Below are 17,509 nucleotides of genomic sequence, written 5' to 3' on the forward strand. Positions count from 1 at the left end.
CGAAATACGGACATTCCAGAAAGTGAAAAAAAAATTTTTTTTGCTAAAAACTCACTGGGGACATATGTAACAGCATCACTGGGGACATGATATGTAACTAGCACTATATATGTGCAAGACAATGATTGCTTGGCATTCAAATTCAGTGCTGAGATAGTACACACATTTTGTTTCACGTTTTGAAACCTTGTTTTTTGAACAATTAAAATATATTTGTGTGTATTTTATGTGGTAATAAAATATATTTGTGTGTATATTATGTGTTTATACAGCATAAATGCAAGATACTTCAAAATACATCATTGAAATATTAAAATATTCCGAAATACGGAATAATCCGTTATCCAAAATTCTCCTGGTCCCGAGCATTTTGGATACGGGATACTCAACCTGTATAAGCAAAAATAAGCCTCAATGTGCTATACATTCATAGCAGGTGAATTTAGAACTAGTATTTTTTAGTATAGATCAATTTCATTTGTCAGATATCTTCAATTCACAGCAATGTCTGCAATATTAAAATCTGTGTTTCTAGTACATGAAGTGAAGGCAGGGCCAGTAAAGGAATGCGTAGGGTGGTACTTGATAATGAGAAAAGAGACCGGATATAAAACTTCATACTAACCACAATGTAGAGCATAACTTTACAAGCTCTAAAGACATAAAATATAATTTTCTAGGCAATCTCTTGTAGCATCAGAACACAGTCAGTCACACTACAATAATTGTTATGGAGAAGAAAAATGAATTTGGCACAATCTGTGTAGGGAAATAGTGTAAAGATGGATGGGTGCATAAAACATAGCAGCAACGCATATAATAAAAGACATTAAGAGAAAATGAAAGTGTGAGAACCTTATGACATTTGTCCTAGGTTCTTATTTGATTTGATGTTGGCAGCAAAATTAGAATGTCATAATAAAGGAAATAGCTTTGGAGCACAATGATTGCTACTACATGAGTGGTTATTGGGTTTGTTTTATCAAGACCAGTTTTCCAAAATGTTTAGAGAACCAGAAAGGAAACTATAGTAATCACGATCAGTCAGAACTCTGTGGGCCACATGGTAACATTTTGATAGGGCCTCGACCTCAGTGCTTTTAGAAAGACACTTTTTTCTCAGCGGTAGTTGTACATTTTATAAACCGTACTAGTGCCTAACTTAATTTTATGCCCTAGTTCTCATTGTATCAAATATTGCACTAACTCACATTGTGGTACACAGTGACCCTGATTCATATTTTGAAACAAAGTGCCTCCGGTTCACATTATGCCACATAGTAACCCACTACAGATTATGCCACACTGTAGTGTCCGGGTGTCAATTGGTAGATAACTATATGATTTGGGTTCAGGTGAGTTTTGGTCCCCTAAGCCTATGAGCCCCATAGCAATGGCACCCCCATTGCGTACTATAGCTACAGTCATGACCATAATCAATGCCTTTCTAGCCTTTAATGTAGATTGTTTAATGAGGCAATTAAGGAAAGCCAGGGATGATGATGATTATTACTATTATTTAGCCTATATACTCTTTAAAAAAAAACAACCATGACAACAAAAAAAACACTTTCTATAAAATCCTGGGACCCTGCATTCTAAATATATGATCTTATATTTCTGTATGAAATGTCGTAGCTGTTCTATTGGGGCAGATGTATTCTTGGTGAAGCGATAAAGTGGAAGGTGATAACGCAGAAGCCAGTTAGCTCCTAACTGGCATTAAAAAGTTAGGTGCTGATTGGCTAGTGCATTATCACCTTCCACTTTATCACTTCTCCATGCTAATACAACTGCCCCTAAAATACTTTAGAAACAACACAATCATTCTCACTAGAACAACCTAGATAGAGCAAATATTAGAAAGTATACATGGAAACTTTAATATAAACAAAAGGAGACAGGGTGTCCTGTAGAAATACACCAATTTTTTTTTTTTTTTCAGTTCATAAACTTAACTGTAACAATGACATTTACAATTTGGTTGTTTGGGGTTACAACACCTTTTCCCATGCACCAGTTTCTGATGCTATAGTTATGTTAGCTTGTCAGGCTTACAGTTACAGTTATTTTTGGCAATACAGGTTGAGTATCCCATTATCCAAATATTTGTTATCCAATTTATTCCGAAAACCATAGTTTCTAGAATATAGGGATTTTTTTTTTGTGCTAAAAACCTACTTGGGACATCTGTAACTGGCACTACTTGGGACATGATATGTAACTGGCACTACTTGGGACATGATATGTAACTGTCACTACTTGGGACATGATATGTAACTGTCACTACTTGGGACATGATATGTAACTGTCACTAAATATGTGCTATGATATGATTGCTTGGCATTCACATTCAGTGACGATTGTAGACAAACGTTTAATATTTATTTACAAACGTTTAATATATATTTTATAACCTTGTTTTATGCACAAATAAACTATATTTGTGCGTATTTCATGTGTTTAATGTGTTTATACAACATAAATGCAAGATACCTCATTGAAATCTAAAAATTTTCCGAAATATGGAATAATCCATTATCCAAAATGTTCCTGGAGCATTGTGGATAAGGGATACTCAGCCTGTAATTACATTGTATGGTAGGCTTATTTTACAATGCAAGCAGTGGATAGTTTAATAAGTTCTGTAAAGATGTGTTTGCGAAGCTTGATTGTTTTAACTAGCTTTATTAAATGAACTCAGCCGTGTCAGCCTTCCACATTAATATTGATAGCATTTTGAATTCTCTATAAAGTTCAATGTAAACATTTTATGTTGTGCTTAAGACAATGATTGTGCAACGTCAGTACAAACCACAGTGCCACTATATAATAAATATTTTTTTTTAAGTAGCTCTGCCTACAAATAAACCTTTCGACCAGATACATCCCATCAGTGAGGACGAATATGACACTCGTCTGTCTAAAAGAAAGAAGAGGCAACCAGATCCATCAGACCAGTATGCTGTTGCCATGGTGATAGTGTACCACTCGCTGGGACAGCTATTACCAGAGAATTATGACCCTGACCGCAGGAGCCTAAGGTAGGCCTCAGCCGTTTCTTCTTTCTGGCGTAGATGTTTTGACATGGACACTATATAAGTGTACCGTGTCTCCTCGCATCATGCCTTTTACACTATTAAATTCTTACTTTATGCACACTTGGATAGTAAAGTATGAACCAAGTTGGTCTTCATCAAAAAAAGTGAAAGACTTGTGTCAAGTGTTGACCTTGTCCATATTGACTTTAAGCTTGTGTCAACCTTCGGTCAATGCTGACCTATGGTATGTTAACCATTTCCAGTTGTCGACCATTAGTGGTTGGCCTAGTGACTGTCAACCTAGACATTGTCGACCCACATGGAAGGGCGTGTCTTGAGTGTGTAGTATGCTGAAAGAATGTCGTTTTTAGAGGGATCTCTCACAACCATGTTGGGGTGGATAGAAGTCATTATATTAATGAGGACAGCTGTGCTTTTGTGGATGTAAACAGTGGGTGGCCCAATGCATTTGCCACAGGACATTGTGTTAGCATTACATTGGCAGACTATCCTCAGTCTCAGTCCTGGCAAATATGGAGGTGATGCCTCTCATCATCCTGTTGCTGCTCAAGGAAACATGATCCTTTTGTTATACAATGCTGCTTTATGTCACTAGTCTGACCAGGCAAGATCACATCAGTGTGTGTGTCCCCTTTGCACAACACAACTTAACATTTTTTGACTCATAATTTAGTATTCTCGAAAGAGAAAAAAATATTCCTGTGGAACAATTATTATGTGATGGGTTAGTACATTTCTAGAATTTAATGAGTAATAAGGAACTGGTTTATCGCACATAGAAAATCGCAGATACAGCGCAACAGAGCTATGGCGGCTGCATTACAAATATTCAGACTCGGTTGCACACAAATGGACAAATGTTGTATGCTAGAAATCTAGCATACAACCCCCCCCCCCCCAATAAATTGTGAACAGATAAGTATTTAGGAAGGGATACATGCAGGGTGTTCGTACACTTAGCAATCCATGCTAAGCGATCTAGTGCATGTACTAAATATCTGAGCGGGTGATGGCAACATGCAGGACCATGCATCGCCATGGGCCATACACAAGGGGCGACGTGTGCTTCATGTTTAAGCCAAAATTGCCCTGTGTGTATGCCCCTTTAGAGTCTAATGACAAAAGAAGAACATTGCCAGAACACAACTTTAGTTTTTGTTTTTTTAAATTTTCAATCTATAAAAATGTAAACTGTTTTTCTTTTTGCACATTGGTGTACATTAGTTGTATTATTCATTTCATAGTAAATTGCAAATGTTAAGTGGAAGCAGTTTTTATGATTCTGATCTCCACTGGTCTTTTCCTCACAGAGTCCCCAATCGTCCGATCATTAACACACCTATTTTAAGTGCAACCGTACATAATGAAGGCGAGCCACTCCCATCCCACCTGGACAAGCCAATCATTCTGGAGTATACTATGTTAGAAACCGAGGAGAGAACCAAACCTGTGTGTGTATTCTGGAACCATTCCATCATGTAAGTGTCTATTTTCTATCTCTTTGTATCACTTGTGGACATGCAGCAGAAGATGTCACGAATTTTGTGTCAGTGTATTTGCTGTTACTGGAAAACTACAAATGTGTTACTGTCTTCTGAGATAATGTTTGGCCTACTATTTTATTATTCTGTTTCAGTTCTGGAAGCACAGGAGGGTGGTCTTCTAAAGGCTGTGACCTGGTTTCCCGGAATAAAAGCCATGTCACATGTCAGTGCAATCACATGACTAGTTTTGCTGTGTTAATGGACATTTCTAAGCGAGAAGTAAGTTACTATGTAATAAATACTGAGAAGAATTAAAGAATAAGGAGCAAATTGAGTTAATATAACTAAAATACAAATATTCTGTACCATGATCAAGGCAAGAGACTGGGGCTGACAGTCCTCGCTGGGTATTGACAAAGAATCTAGAATGAAAGCTTTTATATGATAGATTAACCATATCTATATTGAAAAGAATGATGACTGTCAAGTGCTCAATGAAAGCTGTGCGGCCTGTTCTTCAGCACATTACTGTGCAAATCAGTGGAGGATGTTGTGAATATGTAATAATAGTTAAATTATTATTAATAGTCATTGAAACAATCACAATTCAATGTGTGCCTATATTTGCGTCAGTTGGAAGTATCGGCACGTAACTATTCAATGTGGCCACTTGCGGATGCAATTTCTCCCATGCAGATTCGACTTTATTCAAATTTGAATCTGTATTGTCAAAAACAACTGCTAAATTGTCGAATCTGCTGCCGATTTCCACAAAATACACGTGGATCGCTGAGTGTTTTGCCGATCCACGCGTTTTCCAACCGTCCATACATTTTAAACAGTCAGAGATTGAATAGGATTTGTCGAAATGTGCAAATAATGGCACACATTGTATACTTCCCTTTGTGACAGGTGACAGTTTAACCTCATGGGGGTAAAATTCCTTCCTGACCCAAAAATAACAATCCAATGAAATTTTTGGCTTTATCATTACTATAACATCTGCTACGAGAGCATTTTTTGTAAGAAGTCCATTTGTGTTCTATTAGAAGTTTAATCATCCCGACCTCAAGTGTTAAGGAATTCCTCAGCTTAATCACCTATAGTACAGATCTCTTCCTAAAAAGCTCATAGATAAACCGGTACTTATGTAATATCTGGGCTCCTGTTTTTCTTATGAGACCGCGTCCCCTCGCGGTGCTCGCTGCGCTCGCCACGCTTCGGGCATGGTGGCTCGCTGCGCTCGCCACACTATATAAAATCAACTCCATGCGTAGTTGGATAGTAGGGGTATGAAAAAAGAGGAATTTGGTACCTACCGGTAATTCCGTTTCTCTGAATCCGCAGGGGACACTGGCGTTCACGCTGGGTAATAGAGGTGGATGGCTGGGAACTGGCACACTGTAACTTTAAACAGCTGGCTCCTCCCCTCTAGTACCCACAATCCCCAGTTAGGAAAATTGGAACGAGAGGAAGGACACCAGACTACTACTGACAAATAACAACATATTTACAATATATATATATATATATACAGACAACAACAACTGTACACACATGACAACAATGACCGGCAGGTGACCAGAGTAGGGAGGGAGGCCAGTGTCCCCTGCGGATTCAGAGAAACGGAATTACCGGTAGGTACCAAATTCCTCTTTTCTCTATCATCCAGCAGGGGACACTGGCGTTCACGCTGGGGAGGTTCCAAAGATTCCCCCTTGGGTGGGAGAACTCGGAGGAGCCTGCAAAACCAAACGACCAAAATCGCTGAAGAGGCGAACGTGTCGAATCTATAGAACCTAATGAAGGTGTGAGAGGACGACCAAGTAGCCGCTCTACATAGCTGAACTGAAGACGCGCCTCGTCGCGCCGCCCACGACGTGCCCACTGACCGGGTGGAGTGAGCTGTGATAGAGGAAGGCGGAGCCCTACCCTCAGCCAAATAGGCCTGCCTAATAGTGAGCTTGATCCAGCGAGCTATGGTCTGCTTAGAGGCCGGCCAACCCCGTTTAAGGGCGTCGTACAGGACAAATAGGCCGTCTGACTTCCTCAAGGACGCAGTTCTGGACACATAAACTCGCAATGCTCGGACCACATCCAGGGAGACCGATTGCGGGTCGGAGTCCGTAAAGGCAGGGATGACAATCGGTTGATTCACGTGGAAAGAAGTAACCACTTTAGGCAGGAAGGAGGCCCTCGTACGAAGCTCCGCCCTGTCCGAATGAAAAACAAGAAAAGGTGCCCGGCAAGACAGAGCACCCAACTCTGAGACTCTCCTTGCCGAAGCCAGAGCCAACAGCGTAACTGTCTTCCATGTCAGGAATTTTAAATCTACCTGCTCCAAGGGCTCAAAAGTATCGGACTGCAGGAAACGCAAAACCAAAGGCAGATCCCACGGCGGTGTAGGAGGAACGAAGGGGGGCTGGACTCTGGCCACCCCTTGCAAAAACGTTTTGATTTCTGGCACAGAAGCCAGCTTCTTCTGAAACAGGATGGACAGTGAAGAAACCTGCACCTTCAGGGAAGCTAGACGAAGCCCTGAATCCAACCCCGACTGCAGAAATCGAAGTAGCCTAGGCAGATGAAAACTCCTGAACGGGTAACCCCGAGCGGAACACCAAGTGGAATATGCTCGCCATATCCGGTGAAATGTCTTGCGGAAACCGGTTTACGGGCCGCCATCATCGTGGGGATTACTGAGGCCGGTATCCCCTTCTTCCTTAAGATGTCTTCTTCAATAGCCACGCCGTTAAACGGAGAGGCTTCAGCGCCGGGTGCAGAAATGGCCCCTGCTGGAGAAGATCCGGCCTGTCCGGAAGTGTCCAAGGCTGGTCTATGAGCAGGGACTGAATCTCGGCGAACCAAGTGCGTCTGGGCCAGAATGGAGCAATCAACACGGCTCGGACCCCTTCCCTTCTTATCTTTTTGAGAATCCTTCCTAGAAGAGGAATCGGAGGAAATAGGTAGACGAAGTGGAAGGGCCATCGAACCTCCAGAGCGTCCACTGCCCAAGCACCGGCGTCCCTTGTCCGTGAGACGTAACGGGGAAGCTGATGGTTCTGCCTGGAGGCCATGAGGTCTATCTGAGGCAGACCCCATCTCCTGACTAGCTCCTGAAACACGTCGGGATGCAGAGACCATTCCCCCGGATGGAACTTCTGTCTGCTCAGAAAGTCGGCCTCCCAATTGTCGACTCCTGGCAGGTATACTGCCGACAGAATCACTTTGTGTCTCTCCGCCCAGTCTAGGATCCTTGTGGCCTCCTTCATGGCGCCTCTGCTCTTGGTGCCTCCTTGTCTGTTGAGGTACGCGACAGCCGTCGCATTGTCCGACTGGACCTTGACGGTCTTCCCCCGAACCATGTCTGGAACAGCTAGTAGAGCATTGTGAATTGCCCTGAGCTCCAGCACGTTTATGGGCAGACTTGTTTCCCACTGACTCCAGAGACCCTGCAGGCGACGATCTAGAATGACCGCGCCCCAACCTGTGAGACTGGCGTCTGTTGTCAGAACTATCCAATCTCATATGGCGAACAGCCGGCCCTGAGTCAAATTCTGTCTGTGTAGCCACCACAGCAGTGACGACCTTGCTTGACTGGATAGCTGTACCCTCCGGTGGATGAACAGGTGAGAACCTGACCATTGACGAAGCAAGTCCAACTGAAGGGTTCGAGAGTGGAGCCTCCCGAACTGAAGCGCCGGGAAAGCTGCCACCATCTTTCCTATCAATCGAATGCAAAGCAGGATCTGAACTCTCTTGTGGAGTAGAATCTGACGCACCAACAACCGGATGGAGGCGATCTTGTCCTCTGGTAGGAATATTCTCTGTGCTCTGGTATCCAGCAACAGGCCCAGGAATTGTAGGCGTTGGGACGGTACCAACGAGGACTTTGGAGGACTTTCTACCAAATCTACTACAGACGCTGTCTGTCCTCCCAAATCCCTCTGTCTGCTTTCACTAACCTACCCTCTCACTTTCGGTTCCTCATGGCTGTTAATCTCTCAACTTCACTTTCTCCAACTGCTCCTCCCCCCTCCCATCCCATACCTATCCTGACCACTCGCCCCCGCACCCCCACCCTCCCAATGACCCCCCCTCGCTTCTGCAATCCCAAAAACCTTATCCACATAAATACACAACCCACCCCCCCTCTTTCCTGTGCACTATGGAACGCCAGATCCATCTGCAACAAACTCCCTGCCATCCATGACCTATTCATCTCTAGAGCATTCCACCTCCTTGCTATCACCGAGACCTGGCTCTCCACCTCTGATTCTGTCTCTCCAGCTGCTCTCTCCCACGGTGGCCTCTCTTTCTCTCACACTCCCAGGCCTGACGGTCACCAAGGTGGCGGTGTGGGTTTTCTCCTCTCAGCCTCATGCACCCACAGTGTCATTCACCCTGAACCCTCTCTCCTTTTCTCCTCCTTTGAGTCTCACTCTATCCGTCTATACTACCCCTACCACCTCCGTGTCGCTGCAATCTACCGCCCCCCTGGCCCTATCTCCCAATTTCTTGACAACTTCGCCGCCTGGCTTCCACACTTCCTCTCCTCCGACCTGCCATCTGTCATTCTTGGTGACTTTAACATCCCCTTGGATAACCCCGCTGATCCTGGCACCTCCAAACTCCTCTCTCTCTGCTCTTCTCTTGGCCTATCTCAGTGGACTTCCTCTCCCACCCATATCCAAGGACACTCCCTCGATCTCGTCTTCTCTCGCTCTTGTTCCCTTACTGACTACACTATCTCAGCTTTTCCTCTTTCTGACCATCACCTCATCTCCTTCTCCCTCACTGCTTCCCCCTCTCCCACCCCCCCTCCCAAGCGCATTGTCTCACGGCATAACGTCAACACACTTGATCTTGCTGCCTTCTCAAACACGCTGTGTCCTCTTCTCGCCCCAATCGCCCTCATGTCCTGCCCGAACCTCGCTGCCTCCCTCTATAATGACACCCTATCTTCGGCATTGGACTCTGCCTGCCCTCCCTCCTCTATCCCCCTTCGATGCTCCAACCCCCAACCGTGGCACTCGCCTATCACCCGATTCCTTAAAAAGTGCTCTCGCACTGCTGAGCGCTTCTGGAAGAAATCACGCTCCCTTGCGGATTATCTCCATTTCAAATTCATTCTTTCCTCCTTCAGCTCTGCCCTTGCTCTGGCCAAGGAATCCTACTTTAAGTCCCTCATCCTTTCCCAATCATCCAATCCCCGCAGGCTCTTCGCCACCTTCAACTCCTTGCTCTCCCCCCCTCCTCCAGCTCTTCCGTCCTCCATCGTAGCCGCTGATTTTGCTACCTACTTTTCAACCAAAATCTCCTCTCTCAGGACTGCCATCACTGCTGCCATGACCTCACCCTCTCCCTCCTCCCCTCCTACATCTCCACTCCCCTCCTTCCAACCCCTGTCCTCATTTTACCCCACCACTGCTGCTGAAGTCCACTCTATCCTTCAATCCGCTTCTCCCTCCACCTGCCCGCTCGATCCTATCCCCTCCAATATTATCCGTCGTCTCAGTCCATCAGTCTGCTCTCACCTGGCTCACCTCTTTAATCTTTCCCTATCCTCTGGGATCTTCCCTTCCTCCTTCAAACACGCTCTTGTCTCCCCAATTCTCAAAAAAACAAATCTGGACCCCAACTCTCCATCCAACTACAGGCCCATCTCCCTCCTCCCTTTTGCCTCCAAACTCCTAGAACGTCTGACCTATAATCGTCTCCTAAGCCACCTTACTGCTAACTCCATTCTAGACCCCCTCCAATCCGGGTTCCGCCCTTTACATTCCACTGAAACTGCCCTGACCAAAGTCACTAACGATCTACTATCGGCTAAATCCAAAGGCCTCTTCTCTATCCTCATCCAGCTTGATCTGTCGGCTGCCTTTGACACTGTTGACCACCCTCTCCTGCTCAACACCCTCCGCTCCTTTGGCATCACTGGCACGGTCTTCTCCTGGTTCACCTCATACCTCTCCGATCGCTCCTTCTCTGTCTCCACTCCGAGCTCCTCCTCTCCTACTACCCCCCAGCCAGTCGGTGTTCCCCAAGGGTCAGTCCTTGGCCCTCTCCTCTTCTCCCTCTACACCACCTCTCTGGGCACCCTCATCAGCTCCTATGGTTTTCATTACCACCTTTATGCTGATGATACCCTAATCTATCTCTCCTCCCTCGACTTATCCCCATCACTCCTGTCCAAGGTCTCCGAATGCCTCACGGCCATCTCAGCCTGGATGACCCAACGCTTCCTGAAACTAAACATGGCTAAAACTGAACTTCTAATCTTCCATCCCCCGAACATCCCCTCTTCTCCCACTATCTCCATCAGCATTGGTGAAACCGAGATCACCTCCACCGACCAAACGCGCTGCCTCGGTGTCATCATTGACTCCTCCCTCTCTTTCACCCCCCACATTCGTGCTCTCTCACAGTCTTGCCGCTTTCACCTACGCAACATCTCACGCATCAGACCATTCCTCTCCACTGACGCGACCAAAATTCTCATTCACTCTCTTGTCATCTCCCGCCTTGACTACTGCAACATCCTTCTCTCTGGGCTACCTCTCACCCGCCTCGCACCTCTCCAATCCATTCTTAACACTGCTGCTAGGCTCATCTTCCTCTCCCGCCGCTCTACCTCCGCCTCCCCCCTCTGTTTATCTCTTCACTGGCTCCCCATTCCTTTCAGAGTTCTCTTTAAACTCCTCACCACCACCTACAAGGCTCTCTCCTCCTCCACAGCTCCCTACCTCTCTTCACTGATCTCTATCCACACTCCCTCCCGTCCTCTTCGCTCCATCGCTGACCGCCGACTGACCTCTCACCTAATCACCTCCTCCCACTCCCGTGTCCAAGATTTCTCTCGCGCTGCCCCCCTGCACTGGAACAACCTCCCGCCACCCATCAGGCTATCTGATTCCCTTACCTCCTTCAAGCGCTCCCTCAAAACCCACTTTTTTCGACTAGCCTATCCCTCCTCCTAACCTCTTTTGATCCTCCTATCCTGCCTCCGTTCCCCTCCGTTCCTACTTATCCTATTGTATTTTGTTCGTCCACCCACCTATTTTTAGTATGTTAACTCTTATGAGCAGGGCCCTCCTTCCTCACGTACTCACCCTACCTCATTACCTCACCTGTCCTGTTCTTCCCTTCCTCTACTTCATCTTCAGTCTCCTTGACAATTTTGACACCTACTTCTGAACTGATGCTGATTTTAGTTCGACCAGCTATACCCCTATTTATACTGTATCTTTCAACACACCCTGTACGTTACCTTGTAATTTGTTTTTTTTTGTTTGCTATGTACGGCGCTGCGGACACTTTGCGGCGCCTTATAAATAAACGTACTACTACTACTACTACTTTGGATAATTCATTATCCACCCGTGCTGCGTCAGGAACAGAATTGTTCTGTGAGCATGCTCCTGCAGAATCGAAGGGGATGATGCCTTTATCAGCAGGTCGTCCAAGTACGGCACGATATTGATGCCCTGAAGCCTCAGACAAGCTAGCAGGACTGACAACAGTTTCGTAAAAACGCGAGGGTCTGAGGACAGCCCGAACGGAAGGGCGCGGAATTGGAAATGCTCCTGTCCAACAGCGAACCTGAGAAAAGATTGATGGTGAATCCATATAGGGACGTGGAGGTACGCATCCTTTATGTCTAAAGAAAGCAAGAACTCCTGGGGCTCCAGAGAGGCTATGACAGAATGTACATACTCCATCTTGAACGGATGGTACTGGACGTACAAATTGAGTGCCTTGAGGTTTAAAATGGGTCTGGCGGATCCATCTGGCTTGGGAACCGTGAAAAGATTTGAGTAAAATCCTCTTTCCCTCTCCTCGAAAGGCACCGGCATGATCACTCTGGATTTCAAAAGCTTCTCCATAGCCCCTTGCAGCTGTACTCTCTTCTCCTGCTCGCGTGGCAGAGCAGTTGTGAAAAATCTTGAAGGTGGGGGACCCGCAAACTGAATCTTGTATCCGTCTGAAATCAGCAGACGGACCCAAGGGTCCGACGTGGTGGCAAGCCACTGCTGTCAAAACTCCAGAAGATGGGCCCCAACCTGGGAATCCCCCAGCATGGCTGGAGGATAGTCACGCTGCAGGCTTCTCCTGGGGCTTGGGCAGCTGGGCCCTGGCCGCAGGCTGTCCTCTTGTCTTTCCACGGGACCCACGAAAGGAAGAGGAAGAGCCTCTTCCCCTGCCGCGAAAGGACTGCTGCGGGCGAAAGGAATTGAACGAAGGCCCCGCGTACTGTCGTCTCGCCGGTGGAGGAGCAGACGGCAGAAACGCCGACTTACCTCCCGTGGCCTGGGAGATCCATTTATCCAGCTCAGGGCCGAACAGCATGTCTCCAGTAAACGGCAAAGCTTCTACCGCCTTTTTCGACTCCATGTCCGCTTGCCAGGACCGCAACCACAACGCTCTTCTGGCGGCGATAGAGTTAGCCGATATCCTGGTAGCAACCGTCGTGATATCCTTGGATGCGTCCGTAAGGAAATCAACCGATTCTCTGATATGCTCTGCCAGAATCCTTAAATCCTGGCGGGGAACCCCCTCTTCCAGGCCCTGGATTAACTGTTCCGCCCATTTGGAAACAGCTTTACTTACCCAGGCTGATACTACCGCTGGCCGCAGCTGCGTCCCTGATGCCACATAGATAGCCTTGAGTGTATTCTCCAGCTTCCTATCTGCAGGGTCCTTTAAAGTGGTAGCCCCCGGGACCGGCAGGGTAGTCTTCTTGGACAAGCGCGAGAATGAAGCATCCACTGGTGGAGGCGTCACCCACTGCGCCAGAGCAGACGGCTGAAAAGGATATAAAGAAAGAAACTTCTTCGGAACCTGGAACCTCTTATCCGGGTTCAACCATGCTGAATTCAGCTGCTCCTGTTTAGGAAAAGGAAAAACAACCAGCTGTCTAGGACGTACCTCAAAGAGCTCTAGATCCTGGGACACAGGCTCAGGCTCCTCAGGAAAGTTAAGGACCCGCTTCACAGCAAATATCAGAGCCTCCACCCCAGCAGGGGCCGGTTCTGGATCTGTTGCCTGCGGAACCCCCTGGTCCTCATCCAAATCCGGGTCCAGGTCGTCCCCCAAAAACACCGGCTCCTCTTCCGAATCATCAGAGTCCTGGCAATGCAACAACGGCCGTTTTGGACGCCTTTGCTGAATGGCAGGGGCAGACATCGAGGAAACAAACGAATCCATGGATCTAGTTAGAGAAGAGACCCACGCTGGCTGAGCCACCCTGGACTCCGCCAGTTCAGAGGACAACTGAGACATAGCACCCACCAATGAGGAAGCCCATGCAGGGGGCGCACTAGAAGACTCAGGCTGACCCTGGGCTATCCCCCGGCATGTCTCACATTTAGTAGCCTTGCCCTCCGCAGATGTCTGAGAGAATTTAGCACCACAGGAGGTGCAGCAAAAAGCCTTTTGAGAGGCCTTTGTGGACGCCTTGCCAGTCATTTCTGCCAACTGCTCCCACACACACACACACACCACAGATAACACAGGGGAGGTGTAGGAAACCAGGGACTGTAGGCACCAGAGGGAAGACAAAAGCCTCCTTGTCAGCAATAACCCTCCGCCCTTACACAGAGCTAAACAGCTATACCAAGGGGAAGATAAAAGGTTAACAGTCCCACAGCTGTGTACACCTAAAAGAAAAAGGTGACAAGCAGAATTGCGCTTTAGAATAGAGCTCTTGTCAGCACTATTCAGCACAGCATATATAGCAATATAAACACTGCCCCAAGCCCCCCTCACCCGCGGCATTGTAAATTTAAAGATGGCGCCCACCGCGTGCGGTACCGCGTCTGAGCCGCTCTGGCAGCGCTATGCCCGGCATGTCTCCCCGCTGCAGCCTTCCGCCCAGAGAGGGTTAAAACCCTCAGCACTCGGCGGGAGAAGCGCTAACCTAGGACACACGCGGGGCACATGCCAGAGTCCTAAACAGAACGCCCCGCTGAAGGGGTACTTACAATTAGATGTCACTGGAGCGCACCTCCGGTCGACAGGCAGACGGTGTCTGACGGTCCCTTTGATGGGGGACCGCAGGAACACAGGACACTGGCAGCGTCTTTGAGTGAGACTCTGACAGAGAGCGCTGGACGAACCAGCGGCGCCAAAGCTCCCCTTGCAGGGAGGAAAAATCCCAATGCTGCAGAAGCAGCTTTCTGGGCTTTAAATGCTAGAAAAATCCGCTTAAGGAGATGTGAAAAAGGAGACAAACTCCTGTGTGGCCAGCTCCCTCGCACAATTTTTCTAACTGGGGATTGTGGGTACTAGAGGGGAGGAGCCAGCTGTTTAAAGTTACAGTGTGCCAGTTCCCAGCCATCCACCTCTATTACCCAGCGTGAACGCCAGTGTCCCCTGCTGGATGATAGAGAAAATGGGGTGCATTTAACATGGGAGCCCAGATAATACATAAGTACCGATAAACCTTGTTTCTTCCTAGCTAATTACATTGTGCTCTCTGTATGGACCTTGGTGTGAGAGCGTTTATTTGGTATAACTCAATGTATACATGGGATGCGGTCGGAATCCCGACGGTCCAAATACCGATGCCGGAATCCCGACGGTCCAAATACCGATGCCGGAATCCCGACGGTCCAAATACCGACGCCGGAATCCCGACGGTCCAAATACCGACGCCGGAATCCCGACCGCTGCGTTGCCGGCACTTTGTCCCTCTATGGGTGTCCACGACACTCACAGAGGGAAAATAAAATAGTGTGCCAAGCATAGCAAGGTTCCGTGCCTGCTGCAAGACGAGCGCAGCGAGCCCACAAGGGGGGGGGGGGGCATCCACGGCCCCCCCTTGTCGGCATTGCGGTGGTTGGGATTTCATACTGATCCCGTATACATATTTGCATGTTACTTAGGTCATATCTAAGGCATTTAGTACTGTAGTTTAAGCTCCAAGAATTGGGAGGCATGAAGAAAGTGGCACTCTGGGGTATTTATCATACAAAGTCTCACTGGAGAAGCTATAGAGTTGGAGATGAAGTGCAGAATCTCTTAAGTAGAATGTTGCTAAAGAGAAGGAGGGATGGTGGTAAATCTTACACTGGGACGCAGCAGATACAACTAGAGAAATTAGTGATTTCTATGTAGGTTCAGAATGTATAGCCAACATGCTGCTATTGCTCATAATGTTTGTGGTGGTCAAAATAAGGGATCACTGAAATCCGCACATCGGTAACATGTTTCCAATTGTTAGCACGCAGATAGAAATTGTGTATCCATGTAAGGGGACAATGGTAACTACACACTACTTTAGTATCTTACATGCCACATTTAGATTTAGTTAATAGTACTACCCTCAAGCCTTGTTTGCCATACATGTATGTACATATTATGCAAGTGTCCAATCATTTAATATCCTGAGGACTGATTAGGTGTATTTGCTAAATGATTCACTTCCTGTTCATGGCTGGACTGTGCTTTACTTATCGAGTTATCGTTCAGCCATAAGAATATGTAATGGGATTGACCTGTGACTTGTCCCTATTGCAGAATGGCGAGGTGCTTCCTCTGAAGATCATCACATATACGTCGGTGTCTGTGTCACTGGTGGCCTTGTTGGTGACTTTCATTTTGCTGGTGATTATCAGAACATTACGTTCCAACATCCACAATATCCACAAAAACCTAGTGGCCGCCCTGTTCTTCTCTGAACTAGTGTTCCTCATTGGAATCAACCAGACCGAGAATCCGGTAAGTGAGAATGCAGTGTACTGTATGTTTGATACCAGGTGTACTATGAAGAGTGGATTTTCAGAATGCTGCCATAGAGATTTTTGCATATTTTAGTCTAACCCTAAAAATATCACACAGCCTGTATTGTCAACATTCTGCTGTCAATATTTTCACCATGTCGACATTATTCTTGTCAACCTTATGTAAATGATTAAGTAGTGATTTGCATATTGTACATTACATTTGATCTAGAAAATGTCCATACATCACTCCCTGTGTAGGGGCCATAGCGGTGTAGCAGCATTTTTTAGGCAATCTAGTTAGATCACTGTGAAAATGCATGCTGGGTAAATCTAGTGAGCTCGCCGGGGTCAGGGCCAGTGTTCTCACTGGAGAACATTGGCCCTGAAAGATCGCTCAGCACACAGCGCTTACATATCGCTGTGCGCTGAGCGATCTAGATGAACTTTCTGAGTTATCTAGCATCACCCATAATATTGAGCAGGCCCCGTAACACATCAGTGACTTAGCCAAAGGCTTCCTGCTGAATGTTGGACATTTCACAACAGGGTGTTTCATCACATCAGGCAGCAGCGGTACCATTAGGCAGACCTGGCACTGTGGTACCCGATTAATCATTTGTGTACCTTGATCTGCTGCCTGACACGTCATGCACTGGTAAACCCAAGAAAGCAGGAATGCTCCAGCTAACACTGCTTGGCTCCCAGCCTGATTGATGACCTTTCTGGTTGAAAACAATGCAGTTAAGGGAACACAGTTGTAACCCCCAAAGTATGCAGCTTGTAATAGGTGATTAATGGCATTTTGCTCGGTATATGTTTTCTTTATAAAACAAATAGCACGAACTATGATATAAAGATAGTGGAAAAAGTTGTTTGGTGTTTTTTATACTGAACTGTAACTAAATATTACTTTTGGACTGAAGCCAGTCTTTTAAATGACGTGTTGACCTGCTTTTGTTGTCACTGTCATTAGGATGGAAAATATTTGGGCTTATCATGTGCAGTCCTCGCTTCCTGCTAATCCTTTTGTTATGAACAGCTTTCTCTAAAATCAGATGGCTGGACAATGAGATCTGTTGTGCTGTAGAGCTGGCCTGTGGTTAAAGTACAGTGTTCATTATCTGTGTGAGAAGACATGGCTAACATAGAAACAGAGAATGTGACGGCAGATAAGAACCACTTGGCCCATCTAGTCTGCCCCTTTTTTAAACATGTTACCTCAAACCATATTTCATCCTTA

The 17,509-nt window shown here is 46.6% G+C and overlaps 1 protein-coding gene across 1 annotated transcript in view; it reads left to right on the forward strand.

Moving 5' to 3' along the window:
- The window catches only part of CELSR1 (cadherin EGF LAG seven-pass G-type receptor 1), a 180,388-nt gene that overhangs the window by 145,191 nt on the left and 17,688 nt on the right, over nucleotides 1–17,509 (forward strand). The window contains 4 exon segments of the mRNA XM_083182922.1: nucleotides 2,855–3,044; nucleotides 4,373–4,540; nucleotides 4,699–4,825; nucleotides 16,064–16,264. Coding sequence (XP_083039048.1) covers nucleotides 2,855–3,044; nucleotides 4,373–4,540; nucleotides 4,699–4,825; nucleotides 16,064–16,264 — 686 coding nt within the window.

This window comes from Crinia signifera, chromosome 4 (assembly GCF_055691185.1).
Source record: "Crinia signifera chromosome 4, ASM5569118v1, whole genome shotgun sequence".
Classification (NCBI taxonomy): domain Eukaryota; kingdom Metazoa; phylum Chordata; class Amphibia; order Anura; family Myobatrachidae; genus Crinia; species Crinia signifera.